The sequence below is a fragment of the Gossypium raimondii genome, chromosome 3 (assembly GCF_025698545.1).
Source record: "Gossypium raimondii isolate GPD5lz chromosome 3, ASM2569854v1, whole genome shotgun sequence".
Taxonomy (NCBI): Eukaryota; Viridiplantae; Streptophyta; class Magnoliopsida; order Malvales; family Malvaceae; genus Gossypium; species Gossypium raimondii.
The window spans coordinates 18,392,834-18,413,537 of record NC_068567.1 but is presented as its reverse complement, the minus strand read 5'-3'; the positions used below and the strand labels follow the sequence as shown (position 1 = coordinate 18,413,537).

The 20,704-nt window shown below is 33.9% G+C and overlaps 1 protein-coding gene, 1 long non-coding RNA gene and 1 pseudogene across 2 annotated transcripts; all 3 read left to right on the top strand.

Annotated features, from left to right (window-relative positions):
- The first annotated feature begins 5,120 nt into the window (after positions 1-5,120).
- On the top strand, positions 5,121-6,206 carry LOC105793768 (probable calcium-binding protein CML41; annotated as a pseudogene).
- A 7,247-nt stretch (positions 6,207-13,453) lies between these two features.
- Positions 13,454-15,396, top strand: LOC105793767 (allene oxide synthase 1, chloroplastic). Its single transcript, XM_012622613.2, has one exon. It carries the CDS (start codon positions 13,726-13,728, stop codon positions 15,256-15,258), a length of 1,533 nt encoding a protein of 510 aa, XP_012478067.1. The 5' UTR covers positions 13,454-13,725; the 3' UTR covers positions 15,259-15,396.
- Positions 15,397-15,763: 367 nt separating this feature from the next.
- Positions 15,764-20,116, top strand: LOC128039668 (uncharacterized). Its single transcript, XR_008194122.1, has 3 exons — positions 15,764-15,995; positions 19,046-19,132; positions 19,851-20,116. It is a non-coding gene; the product is annotated as an uncharacterized LOC128039668 (long non-coding RNA).
- Positions 20,117-20,704: the final 588 nt, after the last annotated feature.

Here is a 20,704-nt window from a genome sequence, read left to right as displayed (position 1 = left end):
GGAAAATTGGAAGATTCGCTAGTGTGCTGTGACGAAGCAGAAAATAAGGTGTGGGTTCTAAACTCATAAAATTGTTTGAAAATGTTAAATATCATGTTAGATTTGATAAATTAGCTTGCTTATTGGATTGGATTAATAGCCAAATTATTGATTTTTTAAGTGGTCGAACCAGGTATGTTTCGAGCCTTAAAAGACTGACATGTTTGCAAAATTGCTAGTTTGATAGTATGAATGTTTGATTGAGTTTGTAATTGCATATTTGAGTTATGAGATATGAGAATGTTTGACTGAATGATATAATGTGTTGATATATTAAGCTTATGTATGATTTAAACACTTGAGATATTTGTTATATTGTGTACTAAAAATGGTGTTATTTATGCACAATGAAAATCTGTAAAGTATGTGAAATTGAACGATATTGATTGATACCAACACAATGGTAATTTGAAATATTGGAACACTGTTTCCATTTACTGAGATTATGTGATTATTGAGGACATGCTAAGCATGTCAAGTGAATGTGAAAAGTATTGAGATATGATTATGCATGAGATTGTGTGACATATTGCATATGCATTGGGTTGAGATTCTGTGGTTGACGGAGGAGTTTCGTGGAGTATCGACGACATATTAAGTCCGCATTATTCATAGTCAGTGCACTGCACTTGGAGTACCGAGGGGATTGGCGATTTTATCATATATTGTATGTTATTGGCGATTATATCTCACTATTTGATATCCAGCAGATTTGAGTTTGGCAGTGAGTTCTGGGGAACTCGTGGTGTGTAGCGGATGGTATGGGTAGGAACCTTTTTGCATTGCATCATGTGCACGACATATTCAAATGTTATTGATTTATGCTATGTATTGTATTTTGTTGTACTGAATGGTGATTGTTACTCGAATGAATGATGTCCCATGCTCACACACCATTTGACATCAATTTGATAATGGCTTTGTAATGATATGAAATTCCAATGATGGTTTAGTGTTCTTCTGTGCCAAGTCGTGTAACTCTCGAAATGTCCTCACACGCCTGTGTGTCAGGCCGTGTAACTACCTGACTTGCAACCCTTTGAAACCTATAAGGGACACACGGATGTGTCACATGGCCATGTGTCACACACGGTTGAGACACAAGCCTGTGTCTTAGGCCGTGTGGACAAGAAATATGCCATTTTCAAGTCATTTCTTTCACCCAATCCATGCTCACACCTACAAGTCCTTTACACATACAAGCAAGCTTCAAAACATACCTAAAACATACATAATAAAGCTAGATCAATAAGATATCAATCTATACAACCAATATGCCAAAAGACACCTTAATCTAAAATCATCAAATCAACAAAAACATAAACACATTTGGCATAAATCAACCACACACAACTGCCTATTTTCATGCCAAGCCATAACACAATTAACCATATGCCAAACACATCTAAACATACCAATTTTGTCACTCAAAACATATCATCACTTAACTATTTCACCATTAGCCACCAAAAAACCAAAATGCCAAACTGTCATCAACCATGTAACCACATATGTACATACCAAACATAACAACTAGATCATCAAATATAATTCACCTATACATACCACTATAACCATTACTCAAAACATCAAAATCTACCAAAATAGTCGAGGGATAGTGTGATAGGTCTCCGACAAGCTTCCAAACCGAATGAGCTTCTGATTATCTATAAAACATACGAAAGGAGACTATGTAAGCCTATAATGCTTAGTAAGTTCGTACAATATAAAACACAACCTACCATTTCATTTCATAACATTAAAATTTAACATGACATAATCCAACCATTAGCTTGGCAGAAGCCTAAGCACCAACAAAAACATGTTAGCATGCTTGAACATAATTCATATGAATTTAACAAGGATAACCACTATACTTGAGCATAATTCAATTGGATTTACCATCCATCATAACTTAACATGTTTTCCACGTAGCTCATCATTTCAATGTATTTCATACATACATGTCTCTGTTCATATTGAACACTTACCATACCCTTTTAAATTCATGCCCATTGAACTGTTTAGAATATCATCGAATACGAGGGGTAGCTAACACAGTGTATTAATCATATAATCATAATCTTTCTTGTCATATACATAGTTGCTCACACAAGCTGGGAAATAGGTATGCTCACACGAGCTGTGGGTCGAAAGTTAAGCTACACGATGCTGCTCACACGAGCCATGGAGTATTTGCAACACGTGCCAGACCTCAAGCATCAGTAGGACATTCAAGACCAGCACCCGAAACATGTAAACCCTAATGACATTTCATTTGTATCCTACAAATTCCTAAGGTTCAAACAAGGTTCGATAGACGTCGTAACATCGTTGGATTTGCATCGACCATTTACATAACAATCCATAATTTACATATAGTTCAAAATATTGCATTAAAAAATTACATAATTACACGAACTTACCTCCACAATGAAGGCATAAAAATGGAGTCGACTAATCCGAAGCTTTTTCTTTACCCCAATCTAAAGCCATAGGAAGTCTATCTTGATCTAAATAATTAAATTCAATCTACTTAATAGCCATTCTATTCAATTCAATCCAAATTCATATTTTTGAAAAGTTATGCTTTTGCCCCTATTATTTTAATTTCATTACAATTTAGTCCTTAAGCTTGTAGTTTGAAATTCATGCAATTTCATCCCTACCCAAGCTAGCCAAATTCCATATAGGTCCATATCAACTCATACAATTCATTATTTCACAATTTTCACCATGCATTATACACATTTTACAAATAAATCCTTATTTGACATTTTCCACAAAATTCACTTTACAAAAATTGTTTATTTATCAACAAAGATTCATTTTATTCCATCAAACATCAAAAACCACATGAATATGTTCATGGAAAAACCCTAACCTTGTAACAATTTTGCAAATTAGTCCCTAGGCTGGCTAGACTGAGTGAAAATGACTCCAAAAACATAGAAATCATAAAAAAAACGAGATGAAAAACACTTACATGCATGGGAGAGAGATGACTGAATGCTTGAGTTGTTAACAATGTTGTTTCTTAGGTCTAAATTCAGTGGAAAGAAAATGGGTAACAAAGGATTATAAGCACATATATATAGACATACTTATGCCAAAAGTGACAAATAAATACTTATTTTATAAGCACATATATATAGACATACATATGCCAAAAGTGACAAATAAATACTTATTCACCTTTACAACCAAAACGCAAGGGAACTAAGTTATACATATTCATATTTAAAAATCCTAGTACATGTAATTTATAACCAAACAAAAATGATCAAATTAACTACCGAGCTGATGAACGGATAGTGTGAGCTCTGACTTGAACTTCCAATCGACCGTGACTTCTAATGATCTACAAAGAAAGAATGCAATAGACATAAGCAATTCAATGCTTAGTAAGTTCGCATAAAACTTAAACGTAAACTTACCGAATAGGGATAAACTTAAACAATTCATGCATAATTTCATTAACTAGCTCATAAGCTCACTTATTTCCTATACACACCACAAGCCTCACAAGGTTAGTGAATTTATAAAGACAAACCTCACAAGGTTAGTGAATTTATACAGAAAAACCTCACAAGGTTAGTGAATTTATAAAGATAAGAGTATTGGGATTTCATAGTTTCTTCTGACTTTCACATAGCTTCGTCTATGCCATGACGATACCATGTCACTTTAACTAATGCCACTTGTTAATTTCTCAATTTTTTGACTTCCCGAGCTAAAATCTTAACCAGTTCTTCACCATACGTCAAATCAGGCTATAACTTTATTTCCTTGGGGGTTAACACATGAGAGGGATCAGATCTATATATTCATAGCATTGATACATGAAAGACATTATGAATCTTATCTAATTATGGCAGAAGAGCTAACTGGTAAACTACAAGTCCAATTCTCTTGTAAATTTCATACGATCTAATAAATCTCAGATTGAGGTTTTTGTTCCTGCCAAAATAGAACCTTTCCACGACAAAACTTTCAAAAATATTTTATCGCCAATCTCGAATTCATTATCTTTTCTTTTCAAGTCAACATAAGATTTCTATCGGTCAGAAGCAACTTTCAAACAGTCTCGAATAATGCGAACATTCTCTTCTGTCTCACGCATCAAATTTGTTTCTGCCAACTTTCTTTCACTCAACTCTGACCAACAGTGCAGAGTTTGGCATTGACAACCATATAAATCCTCAAAATGTGTCATTTTCATGGTCGATTGATAACTATTATTATAAGCAAACTTAGCTAACGGTGAGAATCTTTTCTAGCTGCCTTAAAAGTCAATCACACAACAACACAAAATATCCTCAAAACAAAGTAATCATATTTGATATTATATCTACCTAAAATGATCATTAAATGACTAATCAAAGAAAAAGGCAAATAATTACACAATTAACTAAGAAAAATATATTATTAATTACATGTTTATAAAAAAAATTCACATTTTTATGAAATTTTAAATAATTGATGAGTATTAAAATAATCTCAACTTGATCCAATAAGACATTTAGAATTTAATAAGAGAAAGAAAAGGTTTAGATTTTATAATTTTATATTTTTCTAAATTTTTATATATTTAATTATTTCATATATTTATATAAAGAGTTTATATATGATTTTTTATAATTTCTTGTGATTTTATATTTTTAATAATTCATATGTTTTTTAGAATATATAATTTTAAATTTTATATATTTATTTCTATTTTATATATTTAATGTTTATATATATTTGATAAAAGAAAATACGTATATTTAACAAAAAGACGCCACGTGATATTATGTGATTGATAACCAACTTTTTAACTTATGTTAAAAATAACTAAAAATATAAAGAAAGTATACTTTAAGTACCAAATTTAGAAAAAATAAATAAATATCAAAATGAAAAGTATATGTCAAATGTCTGAGTTAAGTTTTTTTGGGCACAAATAGTTTATTTCTTTATATATTTACTTATTCATGGAAGTTCTCCAATTATTACTTGTCACCTTATATTTTACAGGGCCAAAGGGACAGAAAAAGCTTCCACCTAAGAAGTCAAGAAACAACATAGCAACTTCACCTCTACGAAAGAAACAACATAGCAACTTCACCTCTACGATGGCCTCCATCACGCAACTTCTACGCAAGACTCAATGTTCCCCCTTTTGGCTTTTGTTCACAGGTTGGATAGAAATGTGAAATTCCTAAGCTAAATTACTCTTTCAAGTAGTTTTCATGGAAATCGCTAGTATTTCTAAGCCACCCACCAAATGGTTCTCCAACAAGGGATTAAGATTAAGCCTTTCTCTCCTTCGTTCAAGATCCAAATCCTCAAGCTCCTTGCTCCCACCATCAGTGGCTGCCACTGTACCAGCTTTACATAATAACACTAAAGAAGAAGCCCTCCAAGCGGTCTTTCATCGGTTTGATACTGATGGAGATGGTAAGATCTCAAGCGAAGAACTCATCTCTTACTTTGCTTCCATAGGCGACAACATGTCAAAAGAGGAAGCTCAAAGGATTATCCAAGATTTCGACATCGATGGTGATAACTTGTTGGAATTCAAGTAGTTTGTGAAGTTGATGGAGGGAGGCAATGAAGGCGATGATATCAAAAGAGCTTTCGAGATATACGAAGTTGACAAAGGTAGTGGGTGCATTACGCCAGTGGGATTGCAGCAGAAGCTTAATCGTTTAGGGGATATGAAATCGTATGAAGACTGCATTGCTATGATTCGAGTGTTTGATCTTGATGGCAATGGAGTGCTTGACTTCCATGAATTTCAACAAATGATGAAAGGTGAACCATGTAAATTAGCTGAAGTACCTAGAGAACGGGAGTAATTACGCGCATATGTATGTACTAGGCACTAACAAGCTGATGAAAGCTGATTATGAATGTTGTATTTGTATTTTTAGAAATCTTATTAGGTGGAGTGGTAAGAAGTCCCTAAGTAAGGTATGTGGATAAAGAAAATAATGATGAAGAGTTTTTTATCAAACAAAGTATAGAAATTATATCAACACTAGTTGGGTTAAATGGGACTAAAGTACCATGAAGGTCCCTGTATTAAGAGTCAGATTATATTTTGGTCCCTCTACTAAAGAAAATGGGAAATTTTATCCATGTACGTTAGATCAAAGAGGAAACTAATCATTCTGTTAAAATTTTTATCGATATCTACTTTTAAATACCACTCACTGTATGTCAACATGAGGCACACGTGTCACGCAACATCACTCTCTGGTTATTCTGTCAACCACACCAGTTTTTAACAATACAAAGAGATGAAATTTTTAATAGAAGGAACTAGTTTGCTCTTTGATCTAATGTATAGGGACTAATTTGTCCATTTTTTGAGTAAATGAGGCCAAATGCAATTTTGCCCTTAATATAAGGACTTCTATGATACTTTTACCGATTAATTGGTAAAGAATTCAATATCTCTTAACCAATATATATGGGCAAAAAAACAATATTAGGAGAGTTTTATGTGTTTAAAAGTTTAATCTTATCTTATTCTAAATTTAATCAGAATCTAATCGACAAAAAAAATTTAACGGTCTTTTCACAAAAGAAATTAAACTGGACCAAACCAAATTTAAGCAAAAATTAAATGAGAAAAAATACGGGCATAGACAAATCCAATATATTTCGAATTGGATTTACATTTTAATGGAACCATGACAAAAGGAATCTTAAGGAATTTACTATAATTTGTATAACTACTAATTTGATTGTAAAATATTGAACTCTTTGTTTGACCATTCAGACATCAACTTTTGAGCCACCTGATTTCAGAAAAACATACAGTTTAGAAAATTAATACATGAAATATACAGTTCAGATTTTTTGAGTGTTACAGAAGTTCAGAGTTTCTTAAGTTTGGCTGGTGACTATCTTAGGTTCATTGGAGGGTTTTCCCTTATTGTTGCTAATGAAACTACTTTAGAAGAATGTAGTTTTTGAATGGACAGATGAAAGGCAGAAAAGTTTTGAACAGCTAAAGGCAGCGTTGACGAAGGCACCTGTATTGATTCAACCGGAACTAGGAAAAGATTTTGTAGTTTATAGTGATTCTTCTTATACAAAACTCGATTGTGTGTTAATGCAAGAAGGTAAAGTTGTGGCTTATGCTTCGTTCACCACATCAAACTCCTTCACCTTCAACTGATAATACCCAAATCTTAAGTCAATCTTCGAGAACACCATTGCACCTCGAAACTGATCAAACAACTCATCAATCCGAGGCAAATGATAATTATTCTTAATGGTCAGCTTATTCAACTGTCTATAATCTATACACATCCGCATCCTACCATCCTTCTTCTTCAGAAATAAAATCGGTGCACCCCACAGAGACACACTTGATCATATAAACCCTCTATCCAACAACTCTTGCAACTGAATCTTTAACTCTTTGAGCTCTTTTGATGCCATGCAATAGGGCACAATGGACACCGATGCAGTACCAAGATAAAGCTCACTTTCGAACTCCACTTCTCGTTTCAGTGGTAAGCTAAACAACTCTTTAAGAAACACGTCAGGAAAATCCCTAACGATTCGGATATCCTGAACTTTCAACTCCTTACTAACCGAGTTCATCACATAAGAAAAGTAAGCTTCACAACCTTTCCTCATCATATTTTTAGCTTTCAAAGCCGAAACAACATTAGACAGGAATCCTTGTCTTTCACCCACTATAATAATTTCCAACCCATCACTATTTCCCAAGGTAATTCACTTCATCTCAAACTCTACTTTAGCCTTATGTTTAATCAATCAGTCCATCCCAAGGATAACATAAAAACCGTAAAATGAAAATTCCATAGTATCCACAAAGAAAATGTGCCCTTGTATCATAAATGGACACCTACAATAAAACTTATTCACAACAACACTATCTCCAAAGGAACTAATTGAAGTCGTACCCAAGTCAATAGTCTCTACAAGAATCCCTAAATTACAAGCTAATTCACTCAAAATTTATGAATGTGTAGAACAAGAATCAAACAAGAAAAATAATGGAATAGATTGCAAAGTGAGTGTACCTGCAATAACATCGGTGGATCTTGATCCTCAAGTTCCCTAACAGCATAAAACTGAGTTGGACCTCTAGACTCAACTTGTTAAGCAACATTGTGAGCAACAATTCACTGCCCAACTGCTCTCCCATTACCTCTACCACGACCTCAGCCTCTAGCAGGCGCATAAATAGGTGTTAAACTCTAAGTCTGTGAAACCTCAACTCTATTCAGACAATCCCTCAGGAAATGCTCTTTTGAGCCACACTTATAACAACTTCCTATCAACTTACGGCACTCCTTAGGATGCATACATTCACAATGCACACAAAGTGGTCATCTAGAACCACCAGTCAGTCCACTAGTGCTAGCAACAACATTACTCTACTACTTAGACTGACTTGGTCAAGACCTACGTCTCGTACTCCTACCAGAACTATAATTATCATGCCCCCTCTTGGGTGGTCGTCCCGAAGCACCATTAGAAGCTCTCTTACCAGTCTCAGCCACCACTTAACAAGTTGGCTTAGCCAAAGTCTCCTCAACGGCTTTGGCTTTTTCCAAAAGCTCATCAAACAACTCCACAATTTGGGCCACGAAACCTCTTGCAACGGTCCTTCTCAGTTAGAACCATCTCAGGCGCATACTGACTAAGGCGCACAAACCATACTGACTAAGGTGCACAAACTCTAACGCATAGTCAACCACAGACAAACCACCTTGCACAAGGTCTAGAAATTCCTATTTACGAGCTTCCATGTACTGCTGGCCCATAAACATCCTCCTAAACACCTCTAACAAATAATCCCAAGTTAAACTATTAGTGATTGTACCTCTCTTAACCGTATTCCACCAATGATGCGCCTCCCCACCTAGTAGAGACACAGTACAACCCAATTTTTCCTCGTTAGAACAGTACATCTGCTCGAGGATCCTTTCGACTCCCTCCAACCAGTACTCAGCTACGGTCATATCGGTTCTTTTAACTTCGAAAAACTCTTTGCCACCCAATGCCCAAAGGCGTTCAAGCGGCAACCCCAATTCACAGGTACAAGATTGGTAGATGGAAGAGCAAGGTTAGCACCAGCAATCCGCTAAAACACTTCAATTATTGCTTCCATCAAAGGGCCTACACTCTCATCAGGAATATTCACTCTACGTGGCGACATAAGAGGTGCAGAGGATGTACCATCCTCTTAAGCACTAGCTCTCGCATTCACAGGTCTAGAAGGTATATCATACTAGTCTAACATACACAAAAAAATAAAAAGGTATGAGTGTCGGAGGTAATGATCGAAGTCTAGTTCCTACAAGTAAATTTTAGGATTAAACGCAATGTGTTCACATTCCTACCCCACATGCATCACAAATAAGAGATATCTCATGCAATTCAAGCTATCAAAATAACTTAATCACTTGGGTTGCAAAACCCCAATCAACACGTTAACAATAATCATCTAGGTCTGACTGTTATTGAACTTAGAGCTCTAATACCATCAAATGTAACACATTATACCCGGTCCAGTTGCCGAGCCCGAATATTAGGAAGCTACACTACTGTCACGCATTATTTTCTTAACAAACAATTTTACAAGTAACCAATTATCATCTTTACTTAGTCATGCGTATGAATTATAGTTTTAGGACCACTTCTTATTGTTAAAACATGCCATACATGCACTAAGGGTATCTAGGCGGCTTCCACTCTAGAATCGCCTCAATCTTCTTAGGATCCACTCGAATCCCTTCTGCCAAAACCACATGTCCCAAAAATGTCACTTCCTTAAGCTAAAATTCACACTTACTTAACTTCACATATAGTTGTTTATCCCTCAAAATCTGTAAGACAACCCTTAGATGCTCGTTACGCTCTTCCTTAGAACGAGAATACACCAAAATATCGTCTATAAAGATAACCACAAACTGATCCAAGTACGGGTGGAACACTCGATTCATCAAATCTATGAATGCAACAGGGGCATTAGTTAAACTAAACGGCATCACAAAAAAATTCATAATACCCATACGTAGTCCTAAAAGCTCAACCGGACATCAACTTAGTTAGGGAAATTATGAAAATGTAATTTCGCAATTAAGATAAGTTATATTATTTGAGAGTATTTTAATCCTTTTATATTAACAAAACTAATAAAAATAAAAACATGCATATAGTGGACTAATTTTTAGAAATATGCTAAAAAAATTTATTTGAAATTGTAGGCTGATTTGTTTTTGAAAATTTACCGATCTGTGTTGTTTTTTGAGAGAAAGGAAAATGTGTTCTATAGGGTGTGCTTTCAACCATGTTAGCTGAAAATGCGTTCTACAAGACATGTTTTCATTGAAAGTTAATAACTCAACTCTTTTGGTCAAATGGTTAAATCTTATTGTTTTTATCCTTGGGTCCCGCATTTGATTCCTCTCTTACACATATTTCTACTTTTTATTTCATGTTGTTTTAAGCTTTTTTTTTTAATTTTTAATTAATATTTTTGACACATTAGCTTTTTGGTTAAATGATTAGATATTTGTGATTTCATCCTTAAGTCCAAAGTTCGATTCCTCTTATGAACATTTTAATATTTATTTTTATTTAATTTTGTTTCAGGCTCGTTTTATTTTTAATTAATAATTACAATTAATAAATATATTATTTTCAAGTTTTTATTTTAATTCATCTTTTTAATTAATAACTCTTTTATTATAAAACCAAATAATTATTGCAAATATCATTATTTTTAGTAAATATAATTTTTATATGTGTAATATTTATTTTTAATCCATATCATGAGTGTAGTAAATTGATATAGTATATATATTTTTGTATGTGTATTTGAAATAATTATTTGATTTATAATATTAGAAATTACCATACCCCCACAATATAGGTGAAGAAAATAAATATTTGACATATAAATATTATATATAAAGAAAATATATCTAAAGAATTAATTGATATTTTTAAAAATAATTACATATTTATTATTTGATTTTATAAATAAAAGAGTTATTTATTAAAAATAAAAAACTTAAAAAAATTACATTTATTAATTTAAAATATTAATTAAAAATAAAAAAGCTTGAGCGTACAAAAAAACTTTTTGAATTCCTCGTAGAAAGAGATTTTGCTAATGAAAAAGCTTTCAAGGCCGCCTAATATCCTTTCTTTTTCCAAACATTTTTTCGAATACGCTTTTTTGATGTAAAAGTACATTTTTTTGGAACTGTCATTCAAAAAAAAAGTTATTCAGTGCTATAGTTGGGTGTTAAAGACATCTATTTTTAAAACAAAACGATCGGTCTTTTGATGTCATTATTTATCTATTTCTATAGATTTTATAAATTATAATTATATATAATACAATAAAAATTCCATAAAAAAATGAATAATGTCTAGGATTCAAGGAAAAACTAAAGTAGTGGAAAGGAATCAGTAAATCTTGATATGGGAGCCCCCCTTACTAATGGAGTGGCTAATAGAGGAGTCTTGAATTAGATTGGATAACGAGAGTGTCTAATTAACTAATGAATGGTTGTAGAAGGGTTGGAAGATACTTTGTATACAAATGGATGAAAGTCTCTGAGTGTTCAAGCATCCAATTAATATTAGATTGGATAGATAATTGGCTTTTACTTAATGAGGGACACCAAAAGAAAGAATAAGTCTTATTATTGATACATGTGAGTAACATTCTTTTAATACTTCCAAAAGTGTTATAGCGCATTTTGCTTGTGCTTAATGGTTCTCGATTTTACTCGAAATCATGTAAGAGCTTATTATAAGCGGATTTATCGAAGTGATTCATCAACGGTGGAGTGTCACAATTCCCTTTTCTTTTTGACTCTGCGCTAGTAATTCCACTATTATTAGTGAATAATAATGGAAAAAATTAAATTCATTCATATTTGTTTCATATTCATAGAGATATCTACGAATAGCTCGTAATGTTGCATCTCTTTCGAGACTAGGACCCTTTATCATAACTTCTGCTCGTTGCATACCTTGGTCTAATACTGCTTGAATAGCATTTCCCGCTACGGTTTGAGCAGCAAAAGGGGTCCCCCTTCTTGTATCCTTGAATCCACAAGTGCTGGCGAAGGACCAAGAGATTACCCGATCCCGTATGATAAAAATACACATTAAAATGCTTATAAGAGGAATCAAACTTAGGACTCAATGATGAAATCACAATTATCTAGCTATCTAACCAAAAAAGCTAATGTGTCAAAAAGTATTAATTAAAAATAAAAACAATCTTAAACAACATGAAATAAAAAGTACAAGTATGAGTAAGAAATGAATCAAGAATAAAAGCACTAACATTTAACCACCTGATCAGAAAAACTAAGTTATCAAATTTCAGTGAAAACACTTCTTGTAAGATGCATTTTTAGCTGACGTGGTTGAAAGCACGCCTTTTAGGACGTATTTAAAAAAACGACATAATTTCTCAAATAAGTTTTTTTCAACATCTCGCATGCGGTGGGATTTGAACCCATGCCAATTAAATTGGTAAAACCTTAAATTTATTACTCAATAAAAGCTTAATTGTAATATGTTTTACACATTTTTATTTTAATATTTACAATTCAATCAATTGTATATCTATACTATTATTTAACCCCTTGACTGAGTTGGTGTCATAAGTCAAGAGGGCACCAACTCGATTACAAAAATTACGAAAATGTCATTTTGCAATTAAAATAAGTTATATTATTTGAGGGCAATTTAGTTTTTATATTTTAACATGAACCAAGAAAATAAAATATGCATATGATGGGGTTTAAACCCACATTAATTGGATTGATAAAATTTTTAAATTTAGCATTCAACCAAAGTTTCATTTTGTTATATTTTATACATTTTTATTTTAATATGCACAATTTATGGCAACACCATTATAAATAATTGAGTTGGTATCACAAGTCAACTCGACACTAACTCAAAATTGATGACAAAATCATAATAAATAATTGTATTGCATTTAGTATTTATGACTAATATAATGTATTTATATGTTTAAATTTTGTTTTACTCATAATTTAGTCTAATTTTTTATTTTAATATGATACATATTTCATAGATTATTATGATTAATTAATTTCATACGCTTTATTAATTATTAATATTAATTTTAAATATATTTATATTCTAAATCCATAATTTTTAAGGAATAAGACTTCTAATTATAAATAAAATTATCTATAACAGAAGTAGAGTTTTTGCGCCACCCATGTCCATTTCAAATATATTATAAATAAAAAATTTAAAAAAAAAAAACGTGACAGAATTTGAATACATTGAAAAAGCATTGAGCAGGAATAATGTATATCTAAAACATCCAATCCAGAGAGAATATAGTGAAAAAGGAAAAGAAAAAAAATCAATGATTACCTTTCACAAGTGGATTAGCTACTAGGCGCAATACACGAGTCATGAGTGAGACCAGCCCCTCACCTTTCGTTTTACAGAAGTAGGGTTAGCTAATTTTATAAATAGAGACTCCACTCTCCCATCCCTGCAGTAACAAGTTTAAGAGTGGGTCCCCACGCCGACGCATACCTGTCTTAAATCATACATATATTTTATTCATTAACTTCCCCTTGCCGATGTTAACATAAGCCTACCTTGTAAGAAATCTTTAATTGTTAGTTGATCCTAATGGCATCTGTTTCTTTACCTTTTACATCTGTTCATCTGCAATGTCAGGCTATTGTCCGGCCGGTTAGAGCCTCAGTGTCGGGGAAGCCATCCGTATCAGAGCCGCCCGTGACGACGCTTTCCGAAAAGCTTCCGCTGAAGAAAATCCCAGGGAATTATGGGATTCCTTTTGTTGGTCCAATCAAAGACCGACTTGACTATTTCTACAACCAAGGTCGAGATGAATTTTTCAAGTCAAAAATCCAGAAATACCAGTCAACGGTGTTTCGGACCAACATGCCACCCGGTCCTTTCATCTCTCCCGACCCAAAGGTAATCGCCTTACTCGACGGTAAGAGTTTCCCTGTTCTTTTCGATGTGTCCAAGATTGAAAAAAAAGACCTTTTCACCGGTACTTACATGCCCTCAATCGACCTCACCGGCGGCTACCGGATCCTGTCTTATCTCGACCCTTCCGAGCCAAAACACGCCAAGCTCAAACAACTTATCTTTTTTCTCCTCAAGTCTAGCGCAAAACGAGTGATACCTGAGTTTGAAGCTTGTTACACCGAGTTATACGATACGTTAGACAAAGAACTTGCCGAGAAAGGCAAAAGCAGTTTTCAGACAGTGAATGATCAAGCTGGGTTTAACTTCTTGTGTAGGGCTTTCTTCCGTTCGAACCCGCCTGATACTAAACTAGGAGATGACGGTCCAAGTTTGATTAGTAAATGGGTATTTTTCCAACTCGGACCGGTTCTGTCTCTTGGTCTCCCAAAATATGTGGAAGAACTTGTAATCCGTACTTTTCCTCTTCCGCCATTTCTGGTTAAAAAAGATTACCAGAGACTTTACGATTTTTTCTACCACTCATCTGGTTTCGTTCAAGATGAAGCTGAGAAACTGGGTATCTCGCGAGAAGAAGTTTGCCATAATCTGTTATTCGCCACGTGCTTTAATACCTTCGGTGGCATGAAGATTTTCTTCCCCAACATGCTAAAGTGGATTAGCAGGGCTGGAGTCAAATTACATACTGATTTAGCACAAGAGATCAGATCAGCCATCAGATCCAACGGTGGGAAACTCACCATGGCCGCCATGGAACAGATGCCATTGATGAAATCCGTTGTATACGAAGGGCTCCGGATCGAACCTCCGGTTCCGTCACAGTACGGGAGAGCAAAGAAAGATCTCTTGATCGAGAGCCACGACGCCGTTTACCAGGTGAAAGCAGGGGAGATGTTGTACGGGTACCAACCTTTTGCAACAAAAGACCCGAAAATATTCGAGAATCCGGAGGAATTTGTCCCAAACAGGTTCATGGGTGACGATGGAGAGAGGCTGTTAAAGCACGTGCTTTGGTCGAATGGACCCGAAACTGAAGATCCAACGACGGCAAACAAACAGTGTGCCGGCAAGGATTTCGTGGTGCTGGTGTCTCGGCTTTTCGTAGTGGAACTGTTCAGACGTTACGATTCGTTCGAGATCGAAGTTGGTAAGTCGCCATTGGGAGCTGCAGTTACTGTAACCTCATTGAAGAGGGCAAGCTTTTAGGGTTAAATTAAATTTCTGGATTTGTTAAGGGTAAAATTGGCCCCAAAAAAAGAATCCGTTTGTGCGCATATTTTTGGGTATATTGCAAGAGAAGTTGATTTAATATACGTGGAGATTTGAATACTTTTATTATTTTAATTACTCGCCCGTTAATTTGTCATTTAATACATTTATTTTAGTTATTCATTTTAGTAAATTTTTATTTTGATAGCTTATTTTATTTTTTAATTTCTTTTATTTTTAAAAATTTAACTTTAGTTTTTGAAGGAAAATTTGAGATTTTATAGAGGAAATTCGAGTTAGACTATTTTGTTTTTTAGTTTTTTTGTCATTTTAGAATTAATTTAATTTTTTTCTCAAGAGATTATTAAGGGAAAAAGTTGGAGATTTATAGGAAACTACTTGCGCTTTCATACAAAAAAAAGACCTTTTGTTTTACGAGTATCGATTTATCTTTTTCATTTCCTTTTTAGTATTAATTTTAATTTTAATTTTCAATAAAAGAAAATACATAAGGTTTTATATGAAATTACTTGGTTTTTATAGAGTAAACGTGGATTCTTAAAAGAAAAACCATTTTATCATTTTAATATTTTAGAATTAATTTTAGTATTTTTAGTAAAAGGAAAATATTTGAGGTTTCACAAGGAATTATTTGGGTTTTTATAGGAAAAACCATTGTTATCTTAACCGGATCGGACCAGCCGGTCAAACCAGTTGGATCAAGAATCGTTCAGGTATTGGTCTAGAGAAAGCTTTTAGATCGATTGTGGTCAGATCAATGAATTGATGGCCTGACTAGTTCGAACACTCATTTACCTGAATCATTTCGAACACTCATTTACCTGAATCATACTTGTGTGTTACATTCAATTTTCAATTATCGTCTCGTCGCCCTTAATCTTCATTTTGCCTTAAACGATTACTTCCTCAATTGTCATTCTTATACTCATGTTCATTTCCATATCTTGCCTTAAGGCCTTTTTCCATCTCTTCAGTGTCTTCGAAGCCTTACTTACATTCTTCAATCACTAAACCATGACTCCATCGAATTTTAGAAAGAGACCCATACACAGATGATTGGTATTTCCTTTAGAGCATACCATGTTTACATTCACTTCCAGAATATATGTTTTTCATTACTTCATTGTATCTCTTTAATCCCCTATCTGTGTACAATTCTTAATCGTAATAAATACCTTACCGTCATACCCATGGATACGTCTTGTACTTACTGGTCTTACTATTTGCATTTAGGGACAATGTGAGATACACCAGTTACGTAGCATAAAGTCCCATCCCGTGTGCGCCCATCATTGGAAGCCCTTCTAGGTTACACCACAGAAGTATCCCATCTCGTGTGCGCCCTAAAAACCTTCTTTGTAGAATTCACCATAGAGGTTGTTTCTTTACAATCCGTTGCAAGGCCATCTCTTTCATACATTTCTACTAAGACTTCAATTTCAGATATTGCTTTTCATACCGTTTCTTCAGAGTCCAACAAGAATTTCATTCTTCCAAAGTTTGCCACACATTCTATTTCTTTCATTTAAGGACCGTTATAGAGGCATTCCCTTCAGATGGTTGCCACAAGGGCCAATCTTTCAAAGAATGCCACAGAGGCTTCCATTTCAAATACGCTACAAAAGGCTTTCATTTCCTAGAGTGTTCAAGATAGAGATTCGCTTAGACTCACATTTCGTGAGGTTTGCCTCTCATCGTCCTAGGTCATGCAGAAAATCCCATTAGGTAATAACCTTCCTTTAAATCATCCCATATGATGCCATAACCCACAAGTTATGGTCTTACACAATATGGTGCCATGGTCATGGGCTTTCCTTTCAAAGAATGTGTTTAAAGTCTCGACGGACCCCTCTTGACTACACCATAGTGAACAAATAAAGACTCACCTAGCAGACCTTTCATGTATTGACCCCATTTGAGACTTAACGCACACTTCATTTCATATCATTTCATACATTCTAGAAGCACTCGTATAGTCTTATTTCATTATCAAAATATCCATCACATGCTTAACTTATCAGATTCCACATGAACTATACATGCAAGACTCATCTCATATTCACACCACAGCATCACCATCAGACCATATTTTCCTAATTTCAGGTTCATAGTTTGACCACTTTCTACAGAAACATCTCAATATTACCATACATACAAGCGTCGACTTATGGACTCACCTAACAACCACAGACAATAGCATGAACTCCAGGTCCGTCATTTAAGTAGGGATTGCAATAAACACTGCCTTGTAAAATAAAAGATCACCATAAAAAAACCTATTCGAACATCTTATACAATCATCTTATACCCAAATAATCCCCCAAATAGAGCCTTACTTTTTCATACACTCAAACAATTCTATTTGCAGCGCCATAAGACTTACCTTAACATGGAAAAATCACTACTAATATTCAGGGTTTTTGAATCCATCTTAAAGGAATGCTTCTGTTTCCTTCAACCTTATTTTTTAATATTTTTGAAGAGAGAATAAGAAAACTCCTTTTGTTTAAACTTAAAGACTTATAAATATAATCTAAGTCTTTATTAGAACTAGACAAATGTCATATCACTACTAAATTATCTTATCAAAGTCCACAACTTCCAAGATACCTGATTGACTATTTCCCCTTATCTTTAACTATCCTCATTCATGTTTGGTTAGCTCCTAACCAACTTACCTTGTAACTTAACTTGCACAGTTCCACAGAAAAAGGGCACACTAAACCTCAATACCAATTCACTTGATCACCTTTATTCCAACAAATCATAGCAACTTGGTGTGGAGCCCTCATTATTTTAAAAAAATAATTATATTCACACACTCTATGCACAAGGAAAGGGCATTTGGAAAAATACCACTCTTTGTAACAACATATTTTTAGTGAAATCAGAATAGTAGTTTTGAGACCACAAATACGACGAGTAAATTATGATTTTATGATTATTTTGGTGTCTATGAGATGTTAGTAAAGTCGTATTAAAATTTTGTTAAGAAATTTTTTTGTTTGCATGATTAATTAAGTGAAAAGGACTAAATCGTAAAAAGTGTAAAAGTAGAGTTCAATTAGTAAAATGAGTCAAATGGTAATTAGATAAATTTAAGTGATAGGGATGTTTATGGACATGGTTTTAATGAAATTATTAAAGTTTTTAAAGGTTAATTTGGTAATTAAGTAAATAAAGATAAAAACAAATAAGTAAAAAACCATAATCTTCTTCCCATTTATATTCTTCTCAATCGATTCATCAAAGGAGACATAGCTAGGGTTCATCCAAGCTTAGTTCACTTGCATGATATGTAATTTTGTCTCGTTTTTAATAATTTTTATGTTTTCGAGATCATTGTAGCTTAACTTAGCTAGCTCAGGGATTAATTTTAAAACTATTAAAGATTGAGGGTTATGCCATGAATGCTTTTGTATGATTCTTGATGTTTAATGATAGATAATGAGTCATTTTTGATAAATAAACAAGTTTTGTAAAGTGATTTTTGATTAAAACTATATTTAGGGACTTGTTTGTTAAAATTGTAAAATTTCATGTTAAATTTTTGAAAGGATGATTTGTATGGGTTGGTTTAAGTCCCTAGATAAATCGTCTAGCTTGAAAGGAGGATTAAAATGCTTAGATTTCAATTTATGAGCTTAAGGACCAAATTATGAAAAGTTAAAATCTTAGGGGCAAATAGTAATTTTTCATAAATATAAGATGTGGAATAAATTGAATGCTAGAGGTATTAAATGGATTGAATTTTTCTATTTAGATCAAGATGTACCACGTCTGAATTTAGATCGGGGAAAAACTAAAGCCTCAGATTAGTCAATTTCGTTTCTACGCCCTAGTCGTCGAGGTAAGTTCGTATGAATGAATATCATTTTAATACTATTTCAAAGTATATGTTAATATGTTTTTTGTAATGTAATTGAACAATGAATGTACAAGCAATACTATGATAGGTATTGAGTCCCGGTTGAACCTTAGGAATTCATAGGATACAAATGACATGTCATTAGGGATTTCATGTTTCGGGTGCTGGTCTTGAATGTCCTACCGATGGTTAAGCTCTTGCATTTGTTGTGGATACTTCACAACTCGTGTGAGCAGCATTGTGTAGCTTACATTTCGACCCACAGCTCCTGTGATTAGGCCCATTTCACAGCTCATGTGAGTAACGATGTAAAGGATATGTTATAGTTATATGTTTAAGCATAGTTCGTGTGAGCTTTCCCGAGTATCCGATGATATTCTAGTTGGTTCAACAGGCAAGAAAAGGGATTGAAATCGTAAGTTTTCAAATAGAACTATGCATATGCTCATGAAAAAGATGTATGATTAAATGATGTATTTTCTTATGAAAATGGCTTATCATGTGGTTAATCCAAATGAGTTATGTATAAATACACTAACTTGTGTATTGATGATGATGTTAGGCTTGTGCCAAGCTTGTGGTTTGGATTACATTATGTTTATACTCATTATTATGTAATGAAATGGCAAGTTATGTTTCATGTTCTATGAACTTACTAAGAATTATGTGCTTATATAGTTTTCTTTCCTATGTTTTATAGATTATTAGAAGCTCAATCAGTTTGGAAGCTCGTCGAAGATCTATCACACTATCCAGCATAAATTTCGGTAGTTTTTGATGTTTTATCCAAGGTTATAGTGGCATTTATAGGTGGAATTATAATGATGTTTAGTTGAATGCTTAGATGATGATTTAGTATGTATAAGTTATTTGGTTTGGTAAATTTGATGCCATGCTAGTTTGTGTCAATGTGGCTATGTTGTTGCATGTTTGAATGGCTCAAGTGGTATGTGTTAAGTTGGTTTGATTATGGTTAAGATATGGCATGTTTTGGGAATGTATTGAGCTAGATGTTGTTGATTGAAATGTGGTAAAGTAGACTTGTTTAGGTAAGTTTTAAAAGAATGTAATTGAAGTGCCTTGAATGGCATATTGGTTGGTTGATTTAGGACTCTTGAATTGGTCATTATAGGTATGTTTTGATAAGCTTTTGATGTCTTTATGTGCAAAAAAGGCCTTTAGGTGTATGCAGGATTTGGTGTTGGAAATAACTTGATTTTCGGAAAATTTATGTCCAGATGGCCTAAGACACAGGCGTGTGGCTCAGCTGTGTGTGATACATGGCCTGGCGACACGGTCGTGTGTCCCCTATAGGTTCCTTTGTATGCAAGTCAATTAGTTACGAGGCCTAGCACACGGGCATGTGACACGGCTATGTGATTCTACTCAGAGAGTTATACAGGTGAGGATATGGGCTGGGACACAATCATGTGTCCCTAGTTTGAAGGTTACACGGCCTGACCACACGGCTGTGTGACCCATGTTTTCCAAAATTTGTAACTTTTTCCTAAACTTTCCAAATGATTTCAAATTGGTCTCGAATCATTTCTAGTG